General features: G+C 37.9%; 2 protein-coding genes across 18 annotated transcripts in view; one reads left to right on the top strand and one right to left on the bottom strand.

The window, feature by feature from the left end:
- Nucleotides 1-1,641, top strand: part of PAX6 (paired box 6) — a 28,750-nt gene extending 27,109 nt beyond the window's left edge. For all 17 annotated transcript variants that reach the window (XM_016147063.2, XM_036220561.1, XM_016147059.2 and 14 more), the window contains one exon: nucleotides 520-1,641. In XM_016147063.2, coding sequence (XP_016002549.1) covers nucleotides 520-605 — 86 coding nt within the window. In that variant the 3' untranslated portion in view covers nucleotides 606-1,641. The remainder of the gene's footprint in view (nucleotides 1-519) is intronic.
- A 2,127-nt stretch (nucleotides 1,642-3,768) lies between these two features.
- The window catches only part of ELP4 (elongator acetyltransferase complex subunit 4), a 190,659-nt gene continuing 172,312 nt past the window's right edge, over nucleotides 3,769-22,115 (bottom strand). The window contains exon 10 of the mRNA XM_016147067.2: nucleotides 3,769-7,239. Within this exon, the coding sequence (XP_016002553.1) occupies nucleotides 7,108-7,239 (132 nt within the window). The 3' untranslated portion in view covers nucleotides 3,769-7,107. The remainder of the gene's footprint in view (nucleotides 7,240-22,115) is intronic.

Below are 22,115 nucleotides of genomic sequence, written 5' to 3'. Positions count from 1 at the left end.
TTGACACCGTACACACAAAAAGCAAAGTCGTTTTTCCTGAATTTGGTCACAGAAGTTGTACATGAAAACGTGACCTGAGACTGTGAGTTTTCTGAGGAGAGATTATTAGCCAAATTCAGCAGTGAGGGCCCCCCGAGCTGCAGGGTGAGTGCTTATCGGAAGACTTCTCACCCTCCTGGCTTCCTTTATGCTTCCCACTGCAGCCGATGAAATGCCACGTGGATTTCCAGAGATCATTTTATCACTAAAGTTCTAAAAACATACAAAGAAAAGGAAGGTTTTTTTTTTTCCTTTTCCCCTTTTGGGTGGGGGCCGTGGGATGTGTAAAAATGTTATCTGGTTTCTGAAGGTGCTACTTTTGTTGGTAACACTTGAAAATATATATATTTTAAATACAGTTAAAATGTTAGAAAGCATTGGATTTTTTTTTTTCCTTTTTAAACCTGTGCATTCATACTCCGTGCTTGTCTCTCGAAGAGAATATCGATCTACATGGCTATTTCTTTCATCCACTTCTAGGACTCATTTCCCCTGGTGTGTCAGTTCCAGTTCAAGTTCCTGGAAGTGAACCTGATATGTCTCAATATTGGCCGAGATTACAGTAAAAAAAAAGAGAGAGAGAGAAAGAATATATTGTGTTAATTCAGTCAGTGACTATGTGGACACAGCACTTGGGCGTTCAGGAAGGAAAGAAAGATGGCTGTTAGAAGCACGACAGTCCCGCAATTGTGTCCTGTGTTGCACCATGGGGGAATGAACTTGAAACAAGGACCTTTGTATACAGAAGGCACGATATCAGTTGGAACAAATCTTCATTTTGGTATCCAAACTTTTATTCATTTTGGTGTATTATTTGTAAATGGGCATTTGTATGTTATAATGAAAAAAAGAACAACGTAGACTGGATGGATGTTTGATCTGTTTTGGTCATGAAGTTGTTTTTTTTTCTTTTCTTTTCTTTTCTTTTTTTTTAAAAAAAGGAAACCATGATCAACAAGCTTTGTCATGAATTTAAGAGTTTTATCAAGATATATCGAATACTTCTACCCATCATAGTTTATGGACTGAGGTTCCAAGTTTGTATCATTCCTTTGCATATAATTAAACCTGGAACAACATGCACTAGATTTATGTAAGAAATATCTGTTGGTTTTCCAAAGGTTGTTAACAGATGAAGTTTATGTGCAAAAAAGGGTAAGATATAAATTCAAGGAAGAAAAAAGTTGATAGCTAAAAGGTAGAGTGTGTCTTCGATATAATCCAATTTGTTTTATGTCAAAATGTAAGTATTTGTCTTCCCTAGAAATCCTCAGAATGATTTCTATAATAAAGTTAATTTCATTTATATTTGACAAGAAAACTCTATAGATGTTTTATACACATTTTCATGCAATCATACGTTTCTTTTTTGGCCAGCAAAAAGTTAATTGTTCTTAGATATAGTTGTATTACTGTTCACAGTCCAATCATTTTGTGCATCTAGAATTCATTCCTAATCAATTAAAAGTGCTTGCAAGAGTTTTAAACTTAAGTGTTTTGAAGTTGTTCACAACCACATATCAAAATTAACCATTGTTGATTGTAAAAACCATGCCAAAGCCTTTGTATTTCCTTTATTATACTATTTTCTTTTTAACTTTATAGTGTGGTGTTACAAATTTTGTTTTCATGTTAGAGTAACATTCAAAACCCACGGTTACTTTCATATGTACTCTATTTTAAATCCTGATGATCCTTAAAGAAATAATTCTTATAGCTATCATAAATCAGAAATGAGTTAGAAAAAATTTCCACTTAAAGCTGTGTGTAGGTCTGTGCCCATTTATGCCCACAGCATACATACAAAATGGTAATACTTCTCAGCCATCTAATTCAAGAGCTCACAGTCTAGAAATGATTTAAAAATGCAACAAGCTTTTAACCAGGAATTGTCTTTTGAATTAGGGCTGGCATTTTCAATCTGGGCAGATTTCCATTGTCAGCCTATTTCAACAGCGATTTCACTGAAGTATATTCAAAAGTAGATTTCTTCTACAAGACTCTCTGAAAGCTGTTGCCTTTCTCAAATAGGCCCTCTCCCTTTTCGGTCTCCCTCCCCTTTGCACAAGAGGCATCATTTCCCATTGAACCACTACAGCTGTTCCCATTTGAATCTCGCTTTCTGTGCGGTTGTGGATGGTTGGAGGGTGGAGGGGGGATGTTGCATGTCAAGGAATAATGAGCACAGACACATCAACAGACAACAACAAAGCAGACTGTGCCTGGCCGGTGGGAGTTAAAGGCCTTCAGTCGTTGGGAGCTTAAGCCAAACATTCCCAAATCTATGAAGCAGGGCCCATTGTTGGTCAGTTGTTATTTGCAGTGAAGCACAGATCTGATCATGTTTAAAGTGGCAGCACGCAGGGCAGGAGTGCTCGAGCCCAAGCAAAGGATGGAAAAAAAAAAAAATAAGCCTTTGTTGGGTGAAAAAAAGCCTGTCCGAGACTTTTATTTCTGTCTGTTCTGGGCAACACATAAGTCAATATAGATAAGTTTTCTTCTGCAAACTTAGTCAAAGGCTGGGGATTCCGGCAGTCCCAATGAAATGCTTGCACAAGCGGAAACCTCTAGGGACAAAGCCACATCCACTGAATTGCACTCTTATTTTTTTGATTTGTGTTTAATTCCCGAAGGCAAATGATCAGAAATATAGAAATTAATTGGAGGCTTTGAAAAATAACCTAGCTCAACATCTACTATTTTCTAGTTAAGGAATTACTTGTGAACAGATCATTGTGATTCATCTCTCTGGCATGCTATATGTTAATACTTTTATTCCACTAGAGTTGCTGCACATTTAGAGATACTGTCCTAGGTTGATGGCAGTTTTTATACGTGCATGTAGTTTGACTCAATGTCAGCCTGCACTGCATGCTTGCTTGCACACTTCTTCAGTGGAGTGTGCACACATATGCACTGTTCATACAGTTGCCCACACAGATATTTCTACCTCCTGACATTTTGCAGCCTCTCTTCCCTGAGACTCATGAGCCCAGGGAACTGTTGGAGAAGGGCTACTACTATGTGTGGCGTATGTTGCAGCTGCTGGCTGGCTTACTTCGTCCCTGCAAGAAGAGACAGTTTCCAACTGGCTATGATTTGGGCCAGGGTCCGGCCACCAGTTCTGGCCCACAGCTCTGTTGTGCAGAGACCATAGACTTTGGAGAAACGGGTGCGGCACTTTGGGTGCAGGAGCTGGGAACCGGAGAAGGGGAGTGTTGTGGGAACAGAGAGTATGTGTGCACTGGGGCACGTATACGTGTCCTCTGAGGGTCAGGATTTCCAGGACACAGTGGCACAGCCTGGTTTAGTCTGAAGAAGCGGCTGCTCAGCTGCAGAAGCCCTCTGGTCCAGCAGGATGGAACTGCTGCCTTGCCTTCTGCCCTCACCCTGGGGAGATGAGCTGTCCTTCTGAATGGAGCTCCAGGCACTCTGCTGGGGACAGTGTGGCAGGCAGTGTGTGGAAGCAGTAGCCAGGAGGTGGCCTTTGCCTCATTGTTGAAATAATTTTTTGTTTATTTATTTACTGATAGACATATTTATATATTTATCAATGGAAACTCTGCGGGGATGCTTTGGCATCATCTTCCAGGATGGTGACCGTCTATTTGTGACATCCTCATTTAAATCACAAGACTAAAAGCTTATGATTTTTCTTCAAACTTGCCTGACTTAGGGAGACCAGGTAAACAGAATTAGAGGTGAATGTTTGAATAAGAAACATGCAAATTACTGAGTGAAAACTGCTTTTTACTCCAAAGAATTTCCAGAATATTTTCCATCCAAAGCGGTGCCTCCTAAGTCTTAAATGGTAACCTACTGTCTTTTTTTGCTACGGCTCACATGATCATTTTTCTCCTTAAAAATCATAATTAGGTCTCCTAAGATTCGTTTATGAAGTATTATTTTAAGATTCAGCGTTGTTTTGTGAATTTTTGTCATTTTAGGATGGAATTTGTATTCTTTTTCTTTTTGCTCTTGGCCTCAATTTTAACAAGATTTTAAAAAAAAAGGCTTTTCTTCTTTGTATAGTGTTTGGCTCACCAACACTAAACACAAACTATTCCCTTTTTCGTTTTTCATGAATAAACCTCACCTGTTTTTCCGTTTTGCCTTTTTCTGTTTTTCTTTGTTTTGCATCAGTCCTCAATGACTTCACTGCTTAGTTTTAAAGTTCAAGTGTAAGTATTTAGACTTAGTATTGCTTAAATTCCATGGTATTGATGGTGACTATCATTGGAAGGCATTAACATGTTATAGAAATGACGTTCATAATGGGCTTATACAAACGAATACCTCCTCCCCCCCTCATTTTTTTGTATGTGGGTGCCTGTGTCTGATTCTTGAAAATTAAAAGATAGACAAGGAATTGATTGCTGAGTGTGGCATTCATTTGAAGTAGTTTATTTTGTCTACTGTTAGTATTTGCAGATCCTAGAGATGGAGATAAAGAATAAATGGAAAGAGAGGAAGAGAAAAGTGGAAATCAGTAGCTACTAAAGAAGAAATTCAGGTCTTAGGACCCCAGCACCTGAGCAGACTGCAGCAGTCAAAATATTTACATCATGTTAAAGAAAGACAAATCTAGTGTAAGAAATGAATACCATAGAGAGTTTTAAAGTTTTAGCAACATTTAAAAGATACGAGACCATTTCAAATACTATGTTTGGCATTGTTACTTTAGTATTTATATCTTGGAGACAAGTCGATAATTGAAACAAACCTGTTTTTAGAGTGTGTATTTCATAATGTATCAAAATGGTCTAAATACCTACAAGAGTATTATTGGAGACTCATATTTTTATGTAGTAAGTTATTAGCATATGGCTAATTGATAATGTTTCCAGAAGGAAGGAAAACAAATTTTTAGAATGTTTTTATCAAGAAAAAAATACATCCCTCTTCAGTAGCTTATTTTTATAAAGCCTGCCTAGTGAATCAGAACAAAGCACTTGCATCTGATTTTGGAAAGCCCAAGTAGTATTATTGTTCAGAATGTACTTTTATTGAGTTGGAAAAGTTTCTTTTATGTTTAAAATAAGTTGGGTTCAAATACGCATGTTCAATTTTTATAGTATTTATCTGTTTGCGAAGCATATATTAACTAGCAATTGGCTGTTAATTTTATAGACATGGTAGCCAGTGTAGTAAATCAATGACCTATTAAGTATTTTTGACATGCAATTTACATATCTGATGACCTCACATTTCCTTTTCTGAGTCAAATGCTATGTAATTGTTCCGTGTGTGTTTGTATGAAATGAGTCACAACACGGTAAGAAAAAGGTTAGAGTTATTAAAATAATAACCCAACTAAAATATTCATTTGAATTTATTCAGGTTATTCATAATGCTTTCAAAAGAAAAAGCAAAGCTTTTGTGGAGTATCTGCACGTTATTTATTATCCATGGACTAAATTGATTTTTTTTTTGCAGTTGCTTTAAATTTTAAAAGCACCTGTATTTAATATAAAAGCCCTTTAATTTTAACTGACAGATCAATTCTGAAACTTTATTTTGAAAAGAAAATGGGGAAGAATTTGTCTTTCGAATTAAAAGAAGTGAAAAAAATAAACCAGACATTCTAAAAAAATAGAAGAAGAAACCTGATTTTTAGTACTAATGAAATAGCAGGTGACAAAATAGTTGTCTTTTTGATTTTGATCACAAAAAATAAACTGGTAGTGACAGGATATGATGGAGAGATTTGACATCCTGGCAAATCACTGTCATTGATTCAATTATTCTAATTCTGAATAAAAGCTGTATACAGTATGTGTTTATGCTACAGTGGGTTTTTTTTTTAAGTGACTGACATTCATCATATTGGTTAGACAGTTTAAAAACCTTGTCTTTGTTTTCTACAATGTTGTCAAGAACAAATAAAGTGTAATTTGTGGTATATTAAAAGCAAACTGCTTAAAATGTTAGTTATAACTGCTTCGAAATATTCTAACATTTTTAAAAATGTGTTTTGAAAATTCAGGTTCTCCTAAAGAATGTTAAACAGCTTTTAAAAAATTGAAACAAATATGCAAGTTACTTTTGAAATTGTTTTTTGTCTACTATTTGTTAAAATCTTTGAGAAGATGGAACTGATTCAAAAAGCTAGCGTTTTATATGAAAAGCAGCTCAGTATGCTATATACAGCAAAAGACATGTTTATATGGTTATAAATGTACATACTCATCCAATGTTCACAATTAACAAAGGGTTTACCTGGTGCAGTGAAAATCTGAGTTAGCTTCAGTTTCTTACTTTGTCTCAGACCTACAGTCTGTAAAAATCTCTCAATACATGTTTTTTTTCTCAGTATCTTAGCATTAACATAGCTGTCAGTTTGAATTTCAATCCTAAATTATGTGTGTTGACATAATTTCATAGTGCTGACTTCAATTGTTTAGGATTTCTAAACAGAAGACCATAAACTTTTTGTATGCTTTCTATCATTCAAGTTCTTTATATTTATTAACTTCTACGGCAGACTAATTATCTTTAATGCAGTCTGAATCCCAAAATATTATTTTGTCTTCATCAATTTAATAACAGGATGCATAAATGCAAATTCATTTCATTATAGTCTTCATATATTAACAAACAAATTTTTCATTCTTTTAAAAACAGTAGCCTTTTTGGTGGCAAGCGAGTTTTTCAAAAATAAAGAGAAAATATGTTTTTCACATACAATTTTGAATTTCAGAATGCTTTATATGCTACCCGCTGTGACATGTATTTTACCATGAGCTAAGTGCCTTAGCACAGATACACTGATGACCATTGTAAGGCATCTTGAATTTTTGACATTTTATTTGCTCTTATTCAAAAATAAAATTACCTATTTTCTTTAGACATAGCATAACACAAAATTTTTAAATGAAAGTATTTCTGCTATACTATTTCTGTATAAAAAAGTTGGTTTAAAAATGACGAACAGAGGCCTCATTTTGCAATCCTGTGTTTTTAAAGAATTGAAGGGTCAAATCATTAAGAAAAATATTTACATAAGCCCATTAGCAATCATAATTAGAGTGTTATATAATTCTGCAGGCAGCGACTAAGGAGGAATTGCTAGAAGTCCAGGTGCTTCTTGCCTCCGGCCATCACGCCACAGCCTGGGCCCAGCAGCTTGGCCGATTCTGCCAGATCCTGTCTGCTTGAGCGGCTTGCTGTGTCTGACAAGTCTGGAGGCAAATGCAGTCGCTATGGCAGAAGATTCCAGGAGAAGGAAAGAAACAGGAAAAAAAAAAATTAATTTTGCTTTCATGAGCACACTTCAGGATACAATATTATGCTCTGTTGATCAGCATTTAGTCTTGCATATAAAATTCCTACTAAAACAATTCTTCAGACTGAAGCCCAATATAATCACATCCCAGTGGTACTAGATTTCACAAATTATAGCCATTATGTAAACTGAACCAGGAATCTTAGTGGAACATTTCCAGAGTCTAAACCTAAATGGATTAAGATTTTTCTTATTTAGGTAGAAATAAAAATATGTAAAGGCATAAGTAAATGCGTAATTGAAAAAAAATTACATAATAATGGCAGGGTTTTTTTTGGCTTTGTTCTTGCCAGGGTTCCAAACTGCTATTTTTCAATCGAATATAGCTTTTCAGCAATTATGGATTCCCGCAAATGCCTGTTTTCCTTTGTCTATTAAGTTGACCTGAAGATGATTTGATTGCAAGGTTATACTTTCTCTAGAAACTTGCAATTTTCATAAAAAATATAGACATAAGAAAATAAATTATACCAATAAAAAGGTCAATATTTTTTATATACTTAGATAAGTCAGCTATAACATCTGTTACAGGTCTTGGTAGGTTTGTTTCTATGTATGACATTAGGTCATGTTTTTCAAAAGTATAGTGTAGCTTTGAACATCTCACCATCCTAATTGTTTTTCTGCAAATACAAGTTGATTTAAGCAGATACAGGCTGATTTAAGCAGTAACTGACCATAATTACAGAACAGTTAACTGTAATTAGGGAGAAATATTCATATTGCAAAAGAACTTTTTTAGGTTTTCAAAAGGACAGCTATCGAATTCCTTTAACTATTAGTGGTCCCAGCCCACATGATTTGTTTCATAAAAATCTAAACTCAAAGGAACATATCTATTGTGTGAAGCACACAGTGAGTGTGAGAGGCTACAGTTAAGCATGCGAAATGGGGCTGTCCACTGATAACTAACCAAAGCCTTGCAGAAGTGAACTGACCTGGAGACAACCTATCTGAAACTCTTCATTTGGAAAACTCCCTTCAAAATGAAAAAAAATTGAGATGAGAAAGGGTAGAACCATTTTTTTTTTTTTTTTTTTTTGTCTAAATATTGTGATCCACAGCATATGTTCTGGCTAGTTTCTTCCTGGTAAAAGGCTTATTTGTCATGTAAACACAAGCTGTGTGCAGAGGATCAAAATATTTTAAACCATTAAAAATAATTTATGAAAATATTCTTCCTTGATTTCAGTTTGCCTGTATGTACTTATTTTTAATGAAAATATATTTAGGATGAAAGACACTATTATACAGATATATGATCAACAAAGATGTCGGAAAGGTCAAGAACATCTTAAGCATCCAAATAGGAATATTCATAAAGTATATTATTCATTTGTATCCTTAGCACCCAGCCTGTCACATGTTAAGTAGTTAAATGTCTATTTCTTGAATGATAAAAAAAGCTCTAATGAAGACATATTTGTTTCTCTGTTTTAAACAATTCATTCATTCCTTGACACTCTAATTTCTTCCACGAAGGATTTCAGGCAGAAATGAAAACATGAAAGGCTCAGGAAACTAAAAGACGCATATGACTCTGAAGTCTGAGGTTATGAATGTCTCTGGCGTGTTAACTCTATCAATGTTCTTGTGAAAAAGCATGAGGGAAAGAGACATAAAATTATACGTCTGTTTTAATTTAAAGTGTCTTTAAGATCTTGTAGTTAACTGCTAATGAGCAAAGGAAAAACAATGAGGATATGTATTATCTGCAGGTTAACTGAAACTTAAAGAAAATTCACCATTAAAAAATGTGTGCATGTGCTTTTGGTTGGGACCTCACACAGATGTCAAATGGTTATTAGGCTGTTTAAGAAATCAACTGGAATCAACAAATATTTAGAATCTACTTGAAGCAAGGCTTTCTCAGAGGATATGTGAACAGAACACCTGCCACACTCCACCTTCCCTTATAATCCAGTAATACGAATAAGACAAGGACACAGGTAACACTCATAGTGGGCACTCCAAGTCACGTCTGCAAGAGAGGCAGAGACAAAGCAGAAGTCATGGCCAGGGGAGGGGAGCAGGAGATGGGCTCGGTGTTAGATAATGAACTGGATTCTGACATGTAGAAATGGTGATGTGATTCACAGTAGAACTGATATGTCTTTAAGATGCATCTAGTTGAAAGGTTATACTACTCTGATAATCTAAATGAGAAAACTAGTGTAGTTTATTCAGAACTAGCATAATACAATTTATTTCGGATGCTTACCTATTTGCTAAAAATTTCTCTTCCTCTGCTTCTCTTGGCTATGAGTGTGAGCCAGTTGGCTGAAAGCCCTTTCTAGCAAAGGTAGCTAAATGTGACGTGTGACATGCTTGGAAATCTTTCAGGTTGAATGGCTTTGAAGAAAAGTCAAATATCCATTTGTGGGTAACTTTTGAGCCTGACGATGATTTTGGGTGATGTGATTAAATGCATCTAACCAAATGCTACATTTCAAAGGCTAGTTGCGTACTCATGTCCTTTGAAAAAACTGAAGGATGGCTCTTGGAAATATGTGAATCTGTGTATGCTTTTGCCGGCTTTTGTTGATTGTGACTTGAATGAGCTTACTTTGCAGCCTAAATTCTCAAGCAGTGGGTTTTGTTTTCTTCCTTCCTGAGCCTCCCCCTGTGCACCATGTCAGTGCGATGTGAAACAGGAGGAAGAAGGGGAGATCAGGTTCCAGGCTTGCCAGGTGTGTCAGGGACTGTTCCTTTGAGGCTTCCAAAGCACTTACACACTTGACATGTAAATGTTCAGATGCTGCTGTACCCTAGATCTGTCTTCTGAAAAAATATGCTGTAAGAATACTCTCTGCATAGCATGGTGACCTCCTTTAGACTAAAGCTACAAAGCTGTTGGGGGTATATAAACTTCTAGACCTTGGGGTTTCACTGCATAATGGTTTAAACGAAAATCTGACTATAAAAAAAATCTTACTGCTTTCAACTTTGTAAACCAAATCGAGGTATCCATCTTTCTCATTTTATACCTGAGGCAAGGGCCCAAAATGTATTTAGAATCTTGAATTGAAATTTTTCCACCTGATTTTCTTTTCCCAGATTCTGGGAGGAAGGGATTGTACTGCTGATGCAGGAGATGCCTTGCATATCTGGCCGGCTGGCTGCCTGCCTGTTTTTTCTATTAATGCCTTGTCTAAAATGATGATTTTTATGTAGGCAAAGGGTTCTGGGAAAGGAGTGACAACTCCCAGTTTCCTGTGGGCTGAGGTGATTTGCAGTGATCCCTTTGGATTAATGGTTCCCTTTACTCTAGTGACTGGCAAGGTAAGGGAAATGAGAGGATGGGAACATACTTTGGCAGATTAGGGGAGCTCCTGCCAAAAGGCATCCTTAGGCCCATAGGAAGTCCTGGGTCACAACAAAGCAGCAGCAACAGAAGTGCTTTGCTCTGTCGCTCCAGAGGGTACCAAGCCCAGCCAGACTTTGAGATTCTCCCTCCTCTGCATACCTCTCTCTTTTTGTTGGTCTAAGACACTGTCTATATTTTGTTCCTCCTGAGTCACCATCTAAACAGGTCCTATAGACACATAGGATTGGATTTCCTGGCTCCACAGTTCCCTTCCTAATTCTTTTTCTCCCAGCCTGCCAGACTTGTGCTCAGCACTCACACACAGTTCCCAGACAGAAGGGGCAAGATAATGAATCTAGATTATACCTGGATTTGAGACAAATTGCAGGTAAACACCCATTAAAATATTTCATCAATTTATATTTTTCATATTTTGCCGAGACCAAGCCACCAGTCACTCTTTGTTTTCTGAAAACAATCGATGTAGTACATTTTCACCATTAGCATATGAATAGAGATTTGTTTTAAACCTTTTGAAATTTCTGACATTTTCTGAAAAGTCACACTTTGCATTACTCACAATCACAGAAATAGATGTTAATATTTCAAAATACTTCCTAATAATTTTTTTTTCTTTGAAACATAGCCAATTTAAACTAAAACTTGTAAACATCTAAGGACATGTAGGTTCTACATTGGTCCCTTCACAGAGACAACCAGCAACAAGTCTGATACCTCCTTCTGTCACTCACGCTCAGGGTGACCTCAGATAAGACACCTCGGTGTCCTCTATCACAGGGGAATAAAGTCTCCCCTGGCAAGACTGTTGTCAAGCTCAAATGAGATGCATAAATGTTCTGTGAACTATCAAGTACTACACGAATTTATTTATATCTCTTCTTGCTTCAAAAAAGGATTTGAGGTGGTTCATAAAAACACATAAGGTACAGATAAAAATCAGTAAGTTTACTAGGGCAAGGAAATGAATCTACAAATATAGTGAACTACAGATAATAAGCAACAGCAACAAACTACTAGACTTAGCCAGTGTGTCTCAGTCACCAAGCCGGGTCTGAGTATTAAGTATACATTGTCCTCTACTGTGGCTCTGTAAAAAAATATAAAGGAAACTGCAATCACAGTTTTTGTTTCTGGGAAGATTAAAAATGTCTAAATATTGTCCCTCATACTTAGTAAGGCAGTAGTGAAAATGGAGCATGTAAGAAAAGATTCCTGGCTTTTGGACCAGTGAAGATAGGCACAGCTGTAGTAAGGAGTAATTTGGGGTGCATCTTACTTTAAAAATCTTTAAAAACTGCAAGGCTTCACTGCTGACTGTTAGAAGAAGAAGCTTCAATACTCAAGTTTTTTTTTTTTTTTTAAATTCCTTCTCTTTACATAACAGGGAGGAAACAAATTAATGAAAGACATGACATCCTATTCCATTGCAGTTTCTTTCAAGAGCTGTGTGATGCCCTCGCCCGGAATATGCTTTGTTGATTTCTGTAGCCATATTCTGTGTTATGAGGCACAGCTCTGAATGGTAGGGAATGAATCAGAGTACAGGTTAAGTAGCTCTAATATAGAGACATTATAACACCCTCCGAAAAACGGCTTAAAAAAGGTAGAAGTTTATTTCTCTCCCACTTTACAGTCCTGAAGCGGGCAATTCTGAGCTGGAAGGACTGAGGGCACCATCACTAGCAGGGGGCTTCCACCTCTGGCTCCAAGGCTGATGTTTTTGCTCTCTCTCAGCTGGTGGGAAGAAGCGACCAAGACCCAGTAGTAGGACACATTACTTCCACTCATGTCTAGAACTTAGACATGGCCATACCTGGCTGCAAGGAAGGCTAGTAAATGTTTTAAAATGTGTAAAAGTATTTAATGAATCCGTTACTATGGAAGAAGGAGCAAATGGATGTTGGCAGACAACTTCTAAACAGTTTTGAAAGTGGCTATAGCAAAACGATTACTTTCCAGAAGCATTTATTGTGAGTTAAAGTTGACTGACCGGGGTTCCATTCTTAGTTTCTGATCAAGGAAATGCACGCCTGATGCCTCCACAGCCCAGATGGTGGGGGCTAAGGTAGGGTTCAGAGTCTTTTGGGTTCTATACAGAAAAAGAGAGAGATTTCTCTTTCCTTTGTGGACTGATTTCCTTCTAGCGGCACAGGGAGGAGGATAGAGGGGAGGAGACAGACGGAGCAGGCTTGATATAGTCATCATCACAGTATTGCTTTATCTCTTCATAAGATTGTAGAGTGTCATTTCAAATTATAAAAAAATTGTTATATGCTACTATGTTATTACATTTTTACATTGTTACATTTATATTATTCCATAATCACTACATTATTACAACATAATATTGTGTTGTGATATTTCTATATCTGGTTAAAATTTTGTAACGTGGAAGATGCATCTGCCTAACTTTAGTGAATTTTGTGTTACTCTCATATATCAATAGGCCAGGAGAAACCATGCCAGATCCAGTTTTTGCTCATTTTGGGTTGGTAGGTATACATTTAGTAGTGGCTGAATATTTCTGGAAAAAATTCTGCCAAACATGGTTAGGTTTTAAGTTTTAGTTTTTGTTTGTTTAAGACTCAATTCATTCCCAAGGTTTAAGATTAAAATTGTTTTTCCTGAATGTCATAACAACACCACACCCTTTGAATTGAGAAAAATTCATTTGGTTCTTCCTGACTGATCTGAAAATTAGACAAAATTTCAGCACTGCCCATGGAAAAATGCTCAGGTGTGCAATTATTTCGACCGTCAATTATAACTGACAGTATTGTCTTGCCTCCAAACTCACCTCTCTGAAAGCAGATTGTGAAGAACTTGCTTGTCCAAACAAAAGTGTGATTTGTGAAAAGGCTGTGGCAGAGATTGCTAGCTTATTCTCAAAATCTATTCTCTTCCTCTTCAACAAGTAAAAGAATCTCTGAGCATCAGAGGGACACACAGCGTCCTATAATAAAGTCCACATTTCCCAGCTCCCCTTGCCAACGGATGAGGCTGAGTGACTAAGTTCTGGTCACTTTGTAGTGAGCATAAGTGCTATAGTTAAGTTTAGGGTCAGATCTTTAGAGAGGGGAAAGAGTCATTTACTTTGCCTTCCCCTTAGTATCACTATAAAATCTTGGCAAGAGGTTCCCCTGCCCGCGTCCTGATTCACCCCACCTCGTGGAGTGAGGAATTTCAGGGTGATGGGGATGCGCCCATCCAGAGCCTGTACCCTTCTTTATAGGACACGCTCAGAACCTCGGAACTCCCTGTCCACGTGGCCACAAAGCCTGCACGGGTCTCTCCCCCAGGTTCACCACCCCAAAGTGGGCTGTGTTGTCCGCATGCACAGGTTGGGGCTCTAGGAGCAGCCAAAGGACTGTTGTTTGTGTAGTGTGTAGATGGGGTTTGGTTGTGCAGGCTGGGTATCCCCAAATGTGTGTGTTCGGCCCCGTGTCGGGGAAGGAGGCAGGGGTGGGAAGAGAAAGGAGGTGGGCTACAGGCCAGTTCTCCCTGTGTCTCCATGTTATAAAGTGGAACCCTGATCCTAAACTCAAATTTCCCTGCTCCTAAACTCAAATTTGGCTTTCTAGGAAGGTATATTTGTGAAGGAAGAAAGACAAACCATATTTTATGGTTTGTTGGCTTAATAACTTAAAAAAATATTTAGGGATATCCTTTATTTGCATTCTTCCTCTACAAGTGTTAGGGCTCCACAAGTGTTAGGGATGAGCCCAACTTCTACCTTCCCACTTGCTGAAATGTGGACTTGAGGGTAGGTGCTGAAGCGGCCCCCCCTGGACAATCCAGTGAAAGCTATTGGCTGAGGAGGGTGTAGCAAGTGATAAAATTAGTCTAGGGTCTCCCGACACCACCTGGTCACCAAAGGAGTCCTGGGCTCTCATGTAAGAGATATATGAACTTCTGTATTATTTAAGCCACTGCATTTTTGGGTTCCTGTAATAACAGCCTAAACCTATATCCTTTCTATACAGAACTTGGTACCTGAAAAATGGAGCACTCCAGTTCTGTGATCTAAATACGTGTTGGCTTAGTGGTTGGAAGCTGGGCAGTGAAGTCAGATATTGCAGATTGGAAAGCTGGTGACCCTTGTTATGCCTGTGATCACTTGGAAGACAGATATCACTATACCTCCTAATCAGCGGCTCTAGGCAAAACATCGGAGAAATTCACACTATTGGGGTATTAGTTGCTTCTTGCTACTTTCAGCAAAGTTATTTCTAAGAGAAAAATGAACTTAGGCTGGAGCTATAGGATTTGGAAGAAGGGACAGAAGGGACTACGGCTCTGGCAAAGGAGAGGCTCTGCATGCAGCCCACGACCCACACCGATGAAAGGCTTGGTGATCCGAAGATTCAGAGGGCTGCCAACTGTTCCCGCATGTGCACACTGAAGCAGGCAACCCCCACAGGAGACGTCTGTGCCCCTGAGCCTTGGTGAAATACCCTGGCTAAGAGGCTGCCCCGAAAACGAGAGGCAGCTCTGGGACAAAAGTCAGATTAAGGGTATTGCCTTCCCTCTCAAGTTGATAATTTTAGGTGGCTTCAAGCTAGTTACTGAGAAGATGAAAGAGAGGGCTATGGGAAGAATAGAGAAGCCAGAAAATAAGACTCAAACTTTACAATGTAACAGTTGTGGTGGACAAGCACCCATTCCAACTGCATGTGATGTGCCTGCCCGCTGGTCACGGGCCAGACAGGTGTGAATCACGTGTATCCAATTAGATGTATCTGAACTAGATTCAGCAAGTGGAACAGAAGCAGGAGCTGTCTTCCTGAGGACTACTGCAGTTGGCAAGCACTGCTGCAGGAACAGTGTTTCTTTGCATCACTCTTCCAGCGACGAGCCCACAGTTTCATGGGAGTTGAGAAGTAACCGTGGAAGTGGAGGCCAGACCCGGGTTTCAGCGCCCAGTTACTTGCTTCATGAGGGTCGAGAAGCATGTGCAGCGGTGGCAGCCTCCCGATTCCTCACCCTTCTCACTGTGGCAGAGACGGCAGCTTCCCTGGAGGCCAGCGTGATGCCAACATCCTTCATCCTTTTCAATTATTTCACCAGCTCCCAATTTTCTGGTATAAACTTTCCTTCTGAATAAAATAATTCGATGGGATCTGTTTTCTGCAGCTGAATCCCAGAGCTATGTCGACTAGACAGATAACTCTTTGGCTGTGATTACTTGCATGCGGAACCGAAGGAAAGCAAATAGACTAGGAACCTTCTAAAGTCTTCAGGGAATTGTATTGCAAAAGAAACCGCAGCCTGGTTGAAAGTCTGTGATTCTTCAATCCCTAACGTAGTCTTAGGTACCCAAACTTGATCTATCAATAAGTGGCTGTGAAAACAGTGCAGTCCCCAAAGGGCACACTGTCCAATGGAGATTTTGTGTAGCCATGAATTATACTAGACAAGGAATAATTTCCTAAAGGGATCCAGAGGATAATGGAGTTCCTTTCCGGGAGCAGAACTGGGGCTACAATCAGGGCTACTGCCAGGGCAGAGAATTTTTGCAGTTTCTAGTGAGTAGGAATCCGCACTCACCCCTGAAGAGGTGGTACGTGTGTGGGAAGAAGGGTGTTAATGGATATTTGGTTCCAAAGGCTTGTGGACTATGACAGAGATGGATAATTATCCTCCAATATCTACTCTCCCTTTTTCCTTTAGTAGAAGAACCCTTGAATATATGGCCATCCTGAATGAAGACTTCGTTTCCATACTTCCCTTTCAGCTAGTTGTGGACCATGTGACCAAGTCTGAAAAAAGTAGAAGCAACGTTGCAAACTTCAGGACATCAGGATGGAATTTGAACTCACGCAGTCCGGCTTCAAAGCCCACATTCTTAGTCATTACTCTATGTGCCAGAACTTTTCTAAGTGCTAGAAATAAAATAGTGAACAAGACAGATAAGATTCTTGCTTTCGAAGAATTGACAACTTCAGATAGGGACAATATATAGAATATATAGACATGAGTCAAGGAGAGACGGCTAACATACAGGAAAGCAAACAAATGAAGAAGATAATTCAGATGGTGAGAGGTGCTTTTAAGAAAATGAAACATGACAATTTGAGATTGGCTGGGGGTACTACTTGAAAAGGGGGTACATCCTTCTGGAGAGTACATTTGAGCTAGAAACTAAATTTGAGAAGGGACCTATGAAGACCTGAAAAAAGAAGTCTCCAGGAAAAGGTAATAAAATGCAAAAGGCTCAAGGCAGGAGTAAGTTTGGCATGTTCGAAAGACAGGAAAACATTCAGTTTTTCTGGAGTAGTCAACAAACAGGGAATTATGAGACGTTTGGCTTGGCGGGTAGGTATGAGATTGTGTGGGGTTTGTGAACAGCAGCAAGGGACTTGAATTTAGTTCTTAGAGAATAGGGTAGCAAGGGAGGGAGGTAAACATATTTCTATGACTATCAGAGCTATCTCACCCACGTCCTTACAAATCCATACACGGATACTTTTGATAATAGAAAACAACGGGTGTTGCAAACATGTATATTCTTTAAGGACAGAATTTCCCAAAAAGTGGCTGTTCTAGATCCTGTTTCTTCTGATTAAGAAGAAACTTTCTCTCTACTAAGTGAGCCACAGCAGTCCCCTATTCCCACGCCTGCCTGAACAGGAAGATCCCAGTTGAGGGTTGGGTGGGCCCTGTGTGAAATGTTCAAGGAGAAGCCAGCGGTACTGTTTGTGGGGATGGTTTGCTGAGTTTAATCCTCTTAAAATATGAATCGGAATATTTTCGGCTACAGAGTGATAAGAACGCCACCATGTTTTGGTCTCACTGCTCCTGAACTTTCAGACATTTAAGACGCAGGAGGGTCATGTTATTTTCCTCCCTTATTTCATACATCAGCAGAGAACAAACTGGATTATTCTTGGAGAACTTTGCTTAAAATGGTTACACCTTCAATACGAACTACAGGCAGTATCTTCTTCTTTTGTTTTCTCCTTTGTTCTTTTGCACATTTTATTCTCATTAATGTTCTAACATGAGCAGGACTGAAATAAAAATCATAGTAACAGCTGAAATAAGGTGATTTAAATTGTTACCTAAACTTGGACAGTAAAAATGCTGAAAGATGTCTTTCCCCTGCCCCAATTAGCCTCTTCTCTGGGATAAAGGAATGGGATGCATAAGTCACACATGGATAGCACCATCCCTGTGATCCCCTGACTGTGCTCCATTGCCTAAATGAGACTCCTCATATCTCCCCAACTGACTCCCTTCCATTCATCTTTCCTTAATTGCGTAGCAGGGCTTCTCACTCAGGCAACCTTTTTACTGGTTTCCAACTGCTGCTTAACCCAAGGCTTGTATGGCTCTGGTACACACAATGCAGGCAGGAGCATATAAGCTCCAGAGTGTGTAGAATTTGAATTAAGCTTCAGCAGGGCCAAGCAGAGAGATGCTTGAGATCTAGGGCCTACTGCTGCCACAGCAGTAAATGGGAGAAGACAGGGGTCTCTGTGGATGGACTGTCATTTCGATAGGCTCTTGGAGCCTGCTTTGTCCATGAAGCCTCTTTTCTACCCGATACAAGTGAGGAAACATTTTAGGAGCAATATTTTGGGTACTAACTCTCAGGTGGCTTAAGATTAGTGAGATATTTTAGGAACGTACAGTGTTCTGAGATCTGAATATTGAGCTTAAAAAAAAAACTTCTTTGAGAAGTAAATTCAAACTACTAATTTTATGAGAATTCCTTTTTATCCCTTTTCTTTTAAAACATATGGAAACTACTCTAGAGGTGACAAAAAAGCAACAATCTCTTTGTTTTTGTCTACTACAATTCCAACTAATGTTTGCTCCTTACTATAATCTGAAGCCTCCTACTCAGTAAATAAACTGTTAGCAGATAAACGTGTGTGTAAACTCAATGTTGATCCCTAAATCCTGGAGATTTTTAGAACTACAGCAGATCCACTATTCAATTTAGGGAGTGGCAGAGGTCTGACTGATACATAGCTTATGAAATAGATGAGTTCTGAGATGTAAAAAAGCAGAAATCAGGAGATGTTCTTATTAAATGTCATTAATGTCAGTCCACTAAATAGTTTTCAAAAACTGGCAGCTTTTGGTGAACACTCCTGTTAGAAATGTGGCAATCATATTTATATTTTGTATGTAAGCATAACGCATATATGAAAATATATTGATTCCTTTCGGCTGTTCGCGAATGAGTCTCGACAGCATAAAGGCCAATGTGTTTGCTTGCATAATGCCCTACAGTGTCTGCAGAACATTTCTCCACAAAGCCCTGAGATGGGGTATGAAGTGCTCGGTGGAAACGGCGATGTAAAACATCCTGACAGCATTAAATCTCCCAGCGCCTCTTTAGTTACTTTGAGACCCCCACATTTAAGGGTCTGCTAGTTCCTGGGTATGAAGAAAGAATTTTTAATGGGGCCAAATGTAGGTGTTTACAAGGGGGGGATTGTTGTTTTTTTTTTATTAGGAGCTGCCTTATGTTCAATAGTTGTATTTACTTTGTCAAGCTAGCCAGAATTAGACATCCCCATTGCTAGGCAGCCTAGAGCGTCTGCGAAGTATTTCTGGGCATTCAGAGCTGAGGCATGTGCTGCCCAAAGGCAGGTTTCATTACAGTGTGTTATTTAGTCCTCTTCGTCCCTCCCCACCCCCACCCCCAGAGAGCAGTGCTTCTATAACAGGAAATCTTGCTTACTTTATGCTGAGACATATTTACATGACTGAAACACGACAATTAGCACATTTGTAAAGCTTGGGGGATAGGCACACTTTAATGGTTTTTTGAAGCAGGCTGATTTCCTGGAGCTTTTAATCTTATTTTATTTTGTTCTGCATGCATGAACAAGTTCTTCTTTACTATAGGTATTTGACAAAGTCTACCTGGTGTGAATGTGAATGAAAATAAAATTATACAAAAATTAACTGTATATTTCGTCTTTGCCAAACCGTTCCTAACTTCTTTCATAAGTTCAACATATATTGAAGGCTCTGCTATTATTTTTGGCATGTTGTGTTAGCTATTATACAAAGGGCGTTAGGTAGTATGTTTTTGGTTTGACAAAATGAAATGAGACTTTCTCTATCCTTGACTGTATAAAAACTTTCCATAATGAACAAAAGGTATCAATTATAGCAGTGATTTTCTTCACTCTTCATGGTCAGATAGAGGTGGTATATTATTTCACTGGCTCCAGACTTAAATTAACACACAGGTAGTACTAAGTAATAGTATTTGATAAGAGTTATTACATGTGTGTATACGTGTACATGTGTGTGTATGCCTGTTTATAAATAAAATATATAACATGGCAATGTTGTCATGAATATTTTAATATCTTTTAAGTCTGTAGATTAATTAATTGCTGAAGTCTTGGTAAAATTTAGAAACAAAAAACCCTTTCGTATCAGAGCGCTCGGAAATGAAATGAACACTTCCATTTTCCTTTTGATTTCTGAAAGCATGCTAACCCTGCAACCCCCCATTGCAACTCTAACTTAAAAATTATGGCAAACTTACAAATTACACTGGCTTCAAATAGTCACCCGGTCCGTCTATCTCCCCCCTCCACAGACCTCCCTCCTCACCAGTCTCAGAGGGAGCTCGGTAAACAGACTGGGCAAAGCGAGAGCCCTCTCTCTGCATGCCTTAGGGCAGGGATGGGGCAGCGCCAGCCCCAGCGCTCCAGCTGAGGGATACAGATTACAGATGACGACATAACTCCGAAGAGTAACTCTTTGCTGAAGTGACTTCACCGATAAGAAGTAAGCAGAGAATCCATTTAGTCTTAGATAGAAAACTTCTCCATGAATAATGGGAAATAAAGAAAATGAAGCAAATAAAGCAAGAAAAAAAAATACTGATGATCAGAAAAGAGCAAAGTATTTGTGAGTATATAGATAAATGACTTATGCCTACTTTTAGGGATTTTTTTGTTTGTTTGTTTGGCTTAATCAAAATGCATATTTCTACGGAAATGTTAACAAGAGCTAAATTTAATTTTCACATAGATAATTTAGAAGTAATCTCTCACAGAGATTATTTTCTATTCTTTAAAAACTCATTTGTTTTTACATGCGGAGGATTTTTTTCCCCCCACCACTTAACTTTACCATTGAGCTAATAAATCTCTTTACAAGGAGCTCTGAAAGACCCTCAAAATGCAGAAGATACAACAACCTGACAGATTGAATTGGCTAAATGCTGTCTCAGGTTTTCATTGTAGCAGGAAGAGTCACTCTAGTTCAAGTAGAAACTCTGAAGTTTGTGGTCATTTCAGCCAGGGTCTGCAGGCATGCTATGGGAATGTTCCTTGTGGTATTTGCAAAATTACAATCCAGAATGAAATAATGAAGGGAAGTGGTTTTGTAATTGTTATGTAGAGTTAATTCTCTAAGCTTTAAAGATCTCAGTTAAATAAAACATACATATTTGTACATTTGTATTTGATTTACATATTATAAACACACAAAAATTTCTCAAGGCACTGAAAGCAAAGAAAAGCATAATTTGCAGAAAAAGGGCATCAAATGGTTTCTGAAGTTTAATACTGACAAGTTTGACAGTTTAACAAATGATGATGAAAAAAATGGAGACTTTCCTTTAAATACATATGAAGTGGTGGTATTTTTTCTTCTGTCTTTCATTCTATCTTATGTCCTAAAGGGATATTGGTTGCTTTAAAATCAATTTAAGCAAATATATAAAATAGTTACCCAATTAAATACTTATAAATTACAGAATATATTACAAGTACATAACAGTTCTGTTTCTAATGAAAAATTGCAATGAACATCTTCAAGTTATAATTATATATTTATTTTTGGGTCACACTAATATTTCTAAGTGTTTACATCCTAAATCTATTAACTGGTTTGTTTAATAGTCTACCTTAAATATCTTTCAATTGATTTCTTTGAATATGAAGTAGAATTTCTAACTAAATATTAGTATTTCATATGAAAGAATCATTGATTATATTTTAAAATAATGAGTCAAAACTACAAAAAAGCTATGAACAAATTAAAATGGGAATATATTCCTTATTTTTAAACTAGCCAAAAGATTGTCCAAAGTTATGTCAGTGAAAGGGGTTTAGTAATACCCACACTCTATTCCAAAACTCTGAGACCATAAGTACATATCTTACACTAGTGAAGGCACTACGTGAAAAACAAGTTCACAGGTAGATACACTACTAGAACTGCAACGAAGACCAGTTTTAGTTATCATTAATATTAGAAAAACATATTTATCTCTACCATGCTGCCACGTTTTTTATTTTTCTTTTTTACTCAGAAGGGTAATAAAATATCTACCTAGATTAGTTTACTATATAAAATCATGATGCAATTTTAGCAAAATTACTAACATGTATAAGACCTAGGTTTAATTTGGAATTTATGTCTATTGTGTACACATTTTTGATTCTCTAACAATTTATTTTTCTAAATTAGAAACTTTTT

The sequence above is a fragment of the Rousettus aegyptiacus genome, unplaced genomic scaffold (assembly GCF_014176215.1).
Source record: "Rousettus aegyptiacus isolate mRouAeg1 unplaced genomic scaffold, mRouAeg1.p scaffold_m13_p_5, whole genome shotgun sequence".
NCBI lineage: Eukaryota > Metazoa > Chordata > Mammalia > Chiroptera > Pteropodidae > Rousettus > Rousettus aegyptiacus.
The sequence above is the reverse complement of the archived record's forward strand: the minus strand, read 5'-3'. Positions and strand labels throughout refer to the sequence as shown.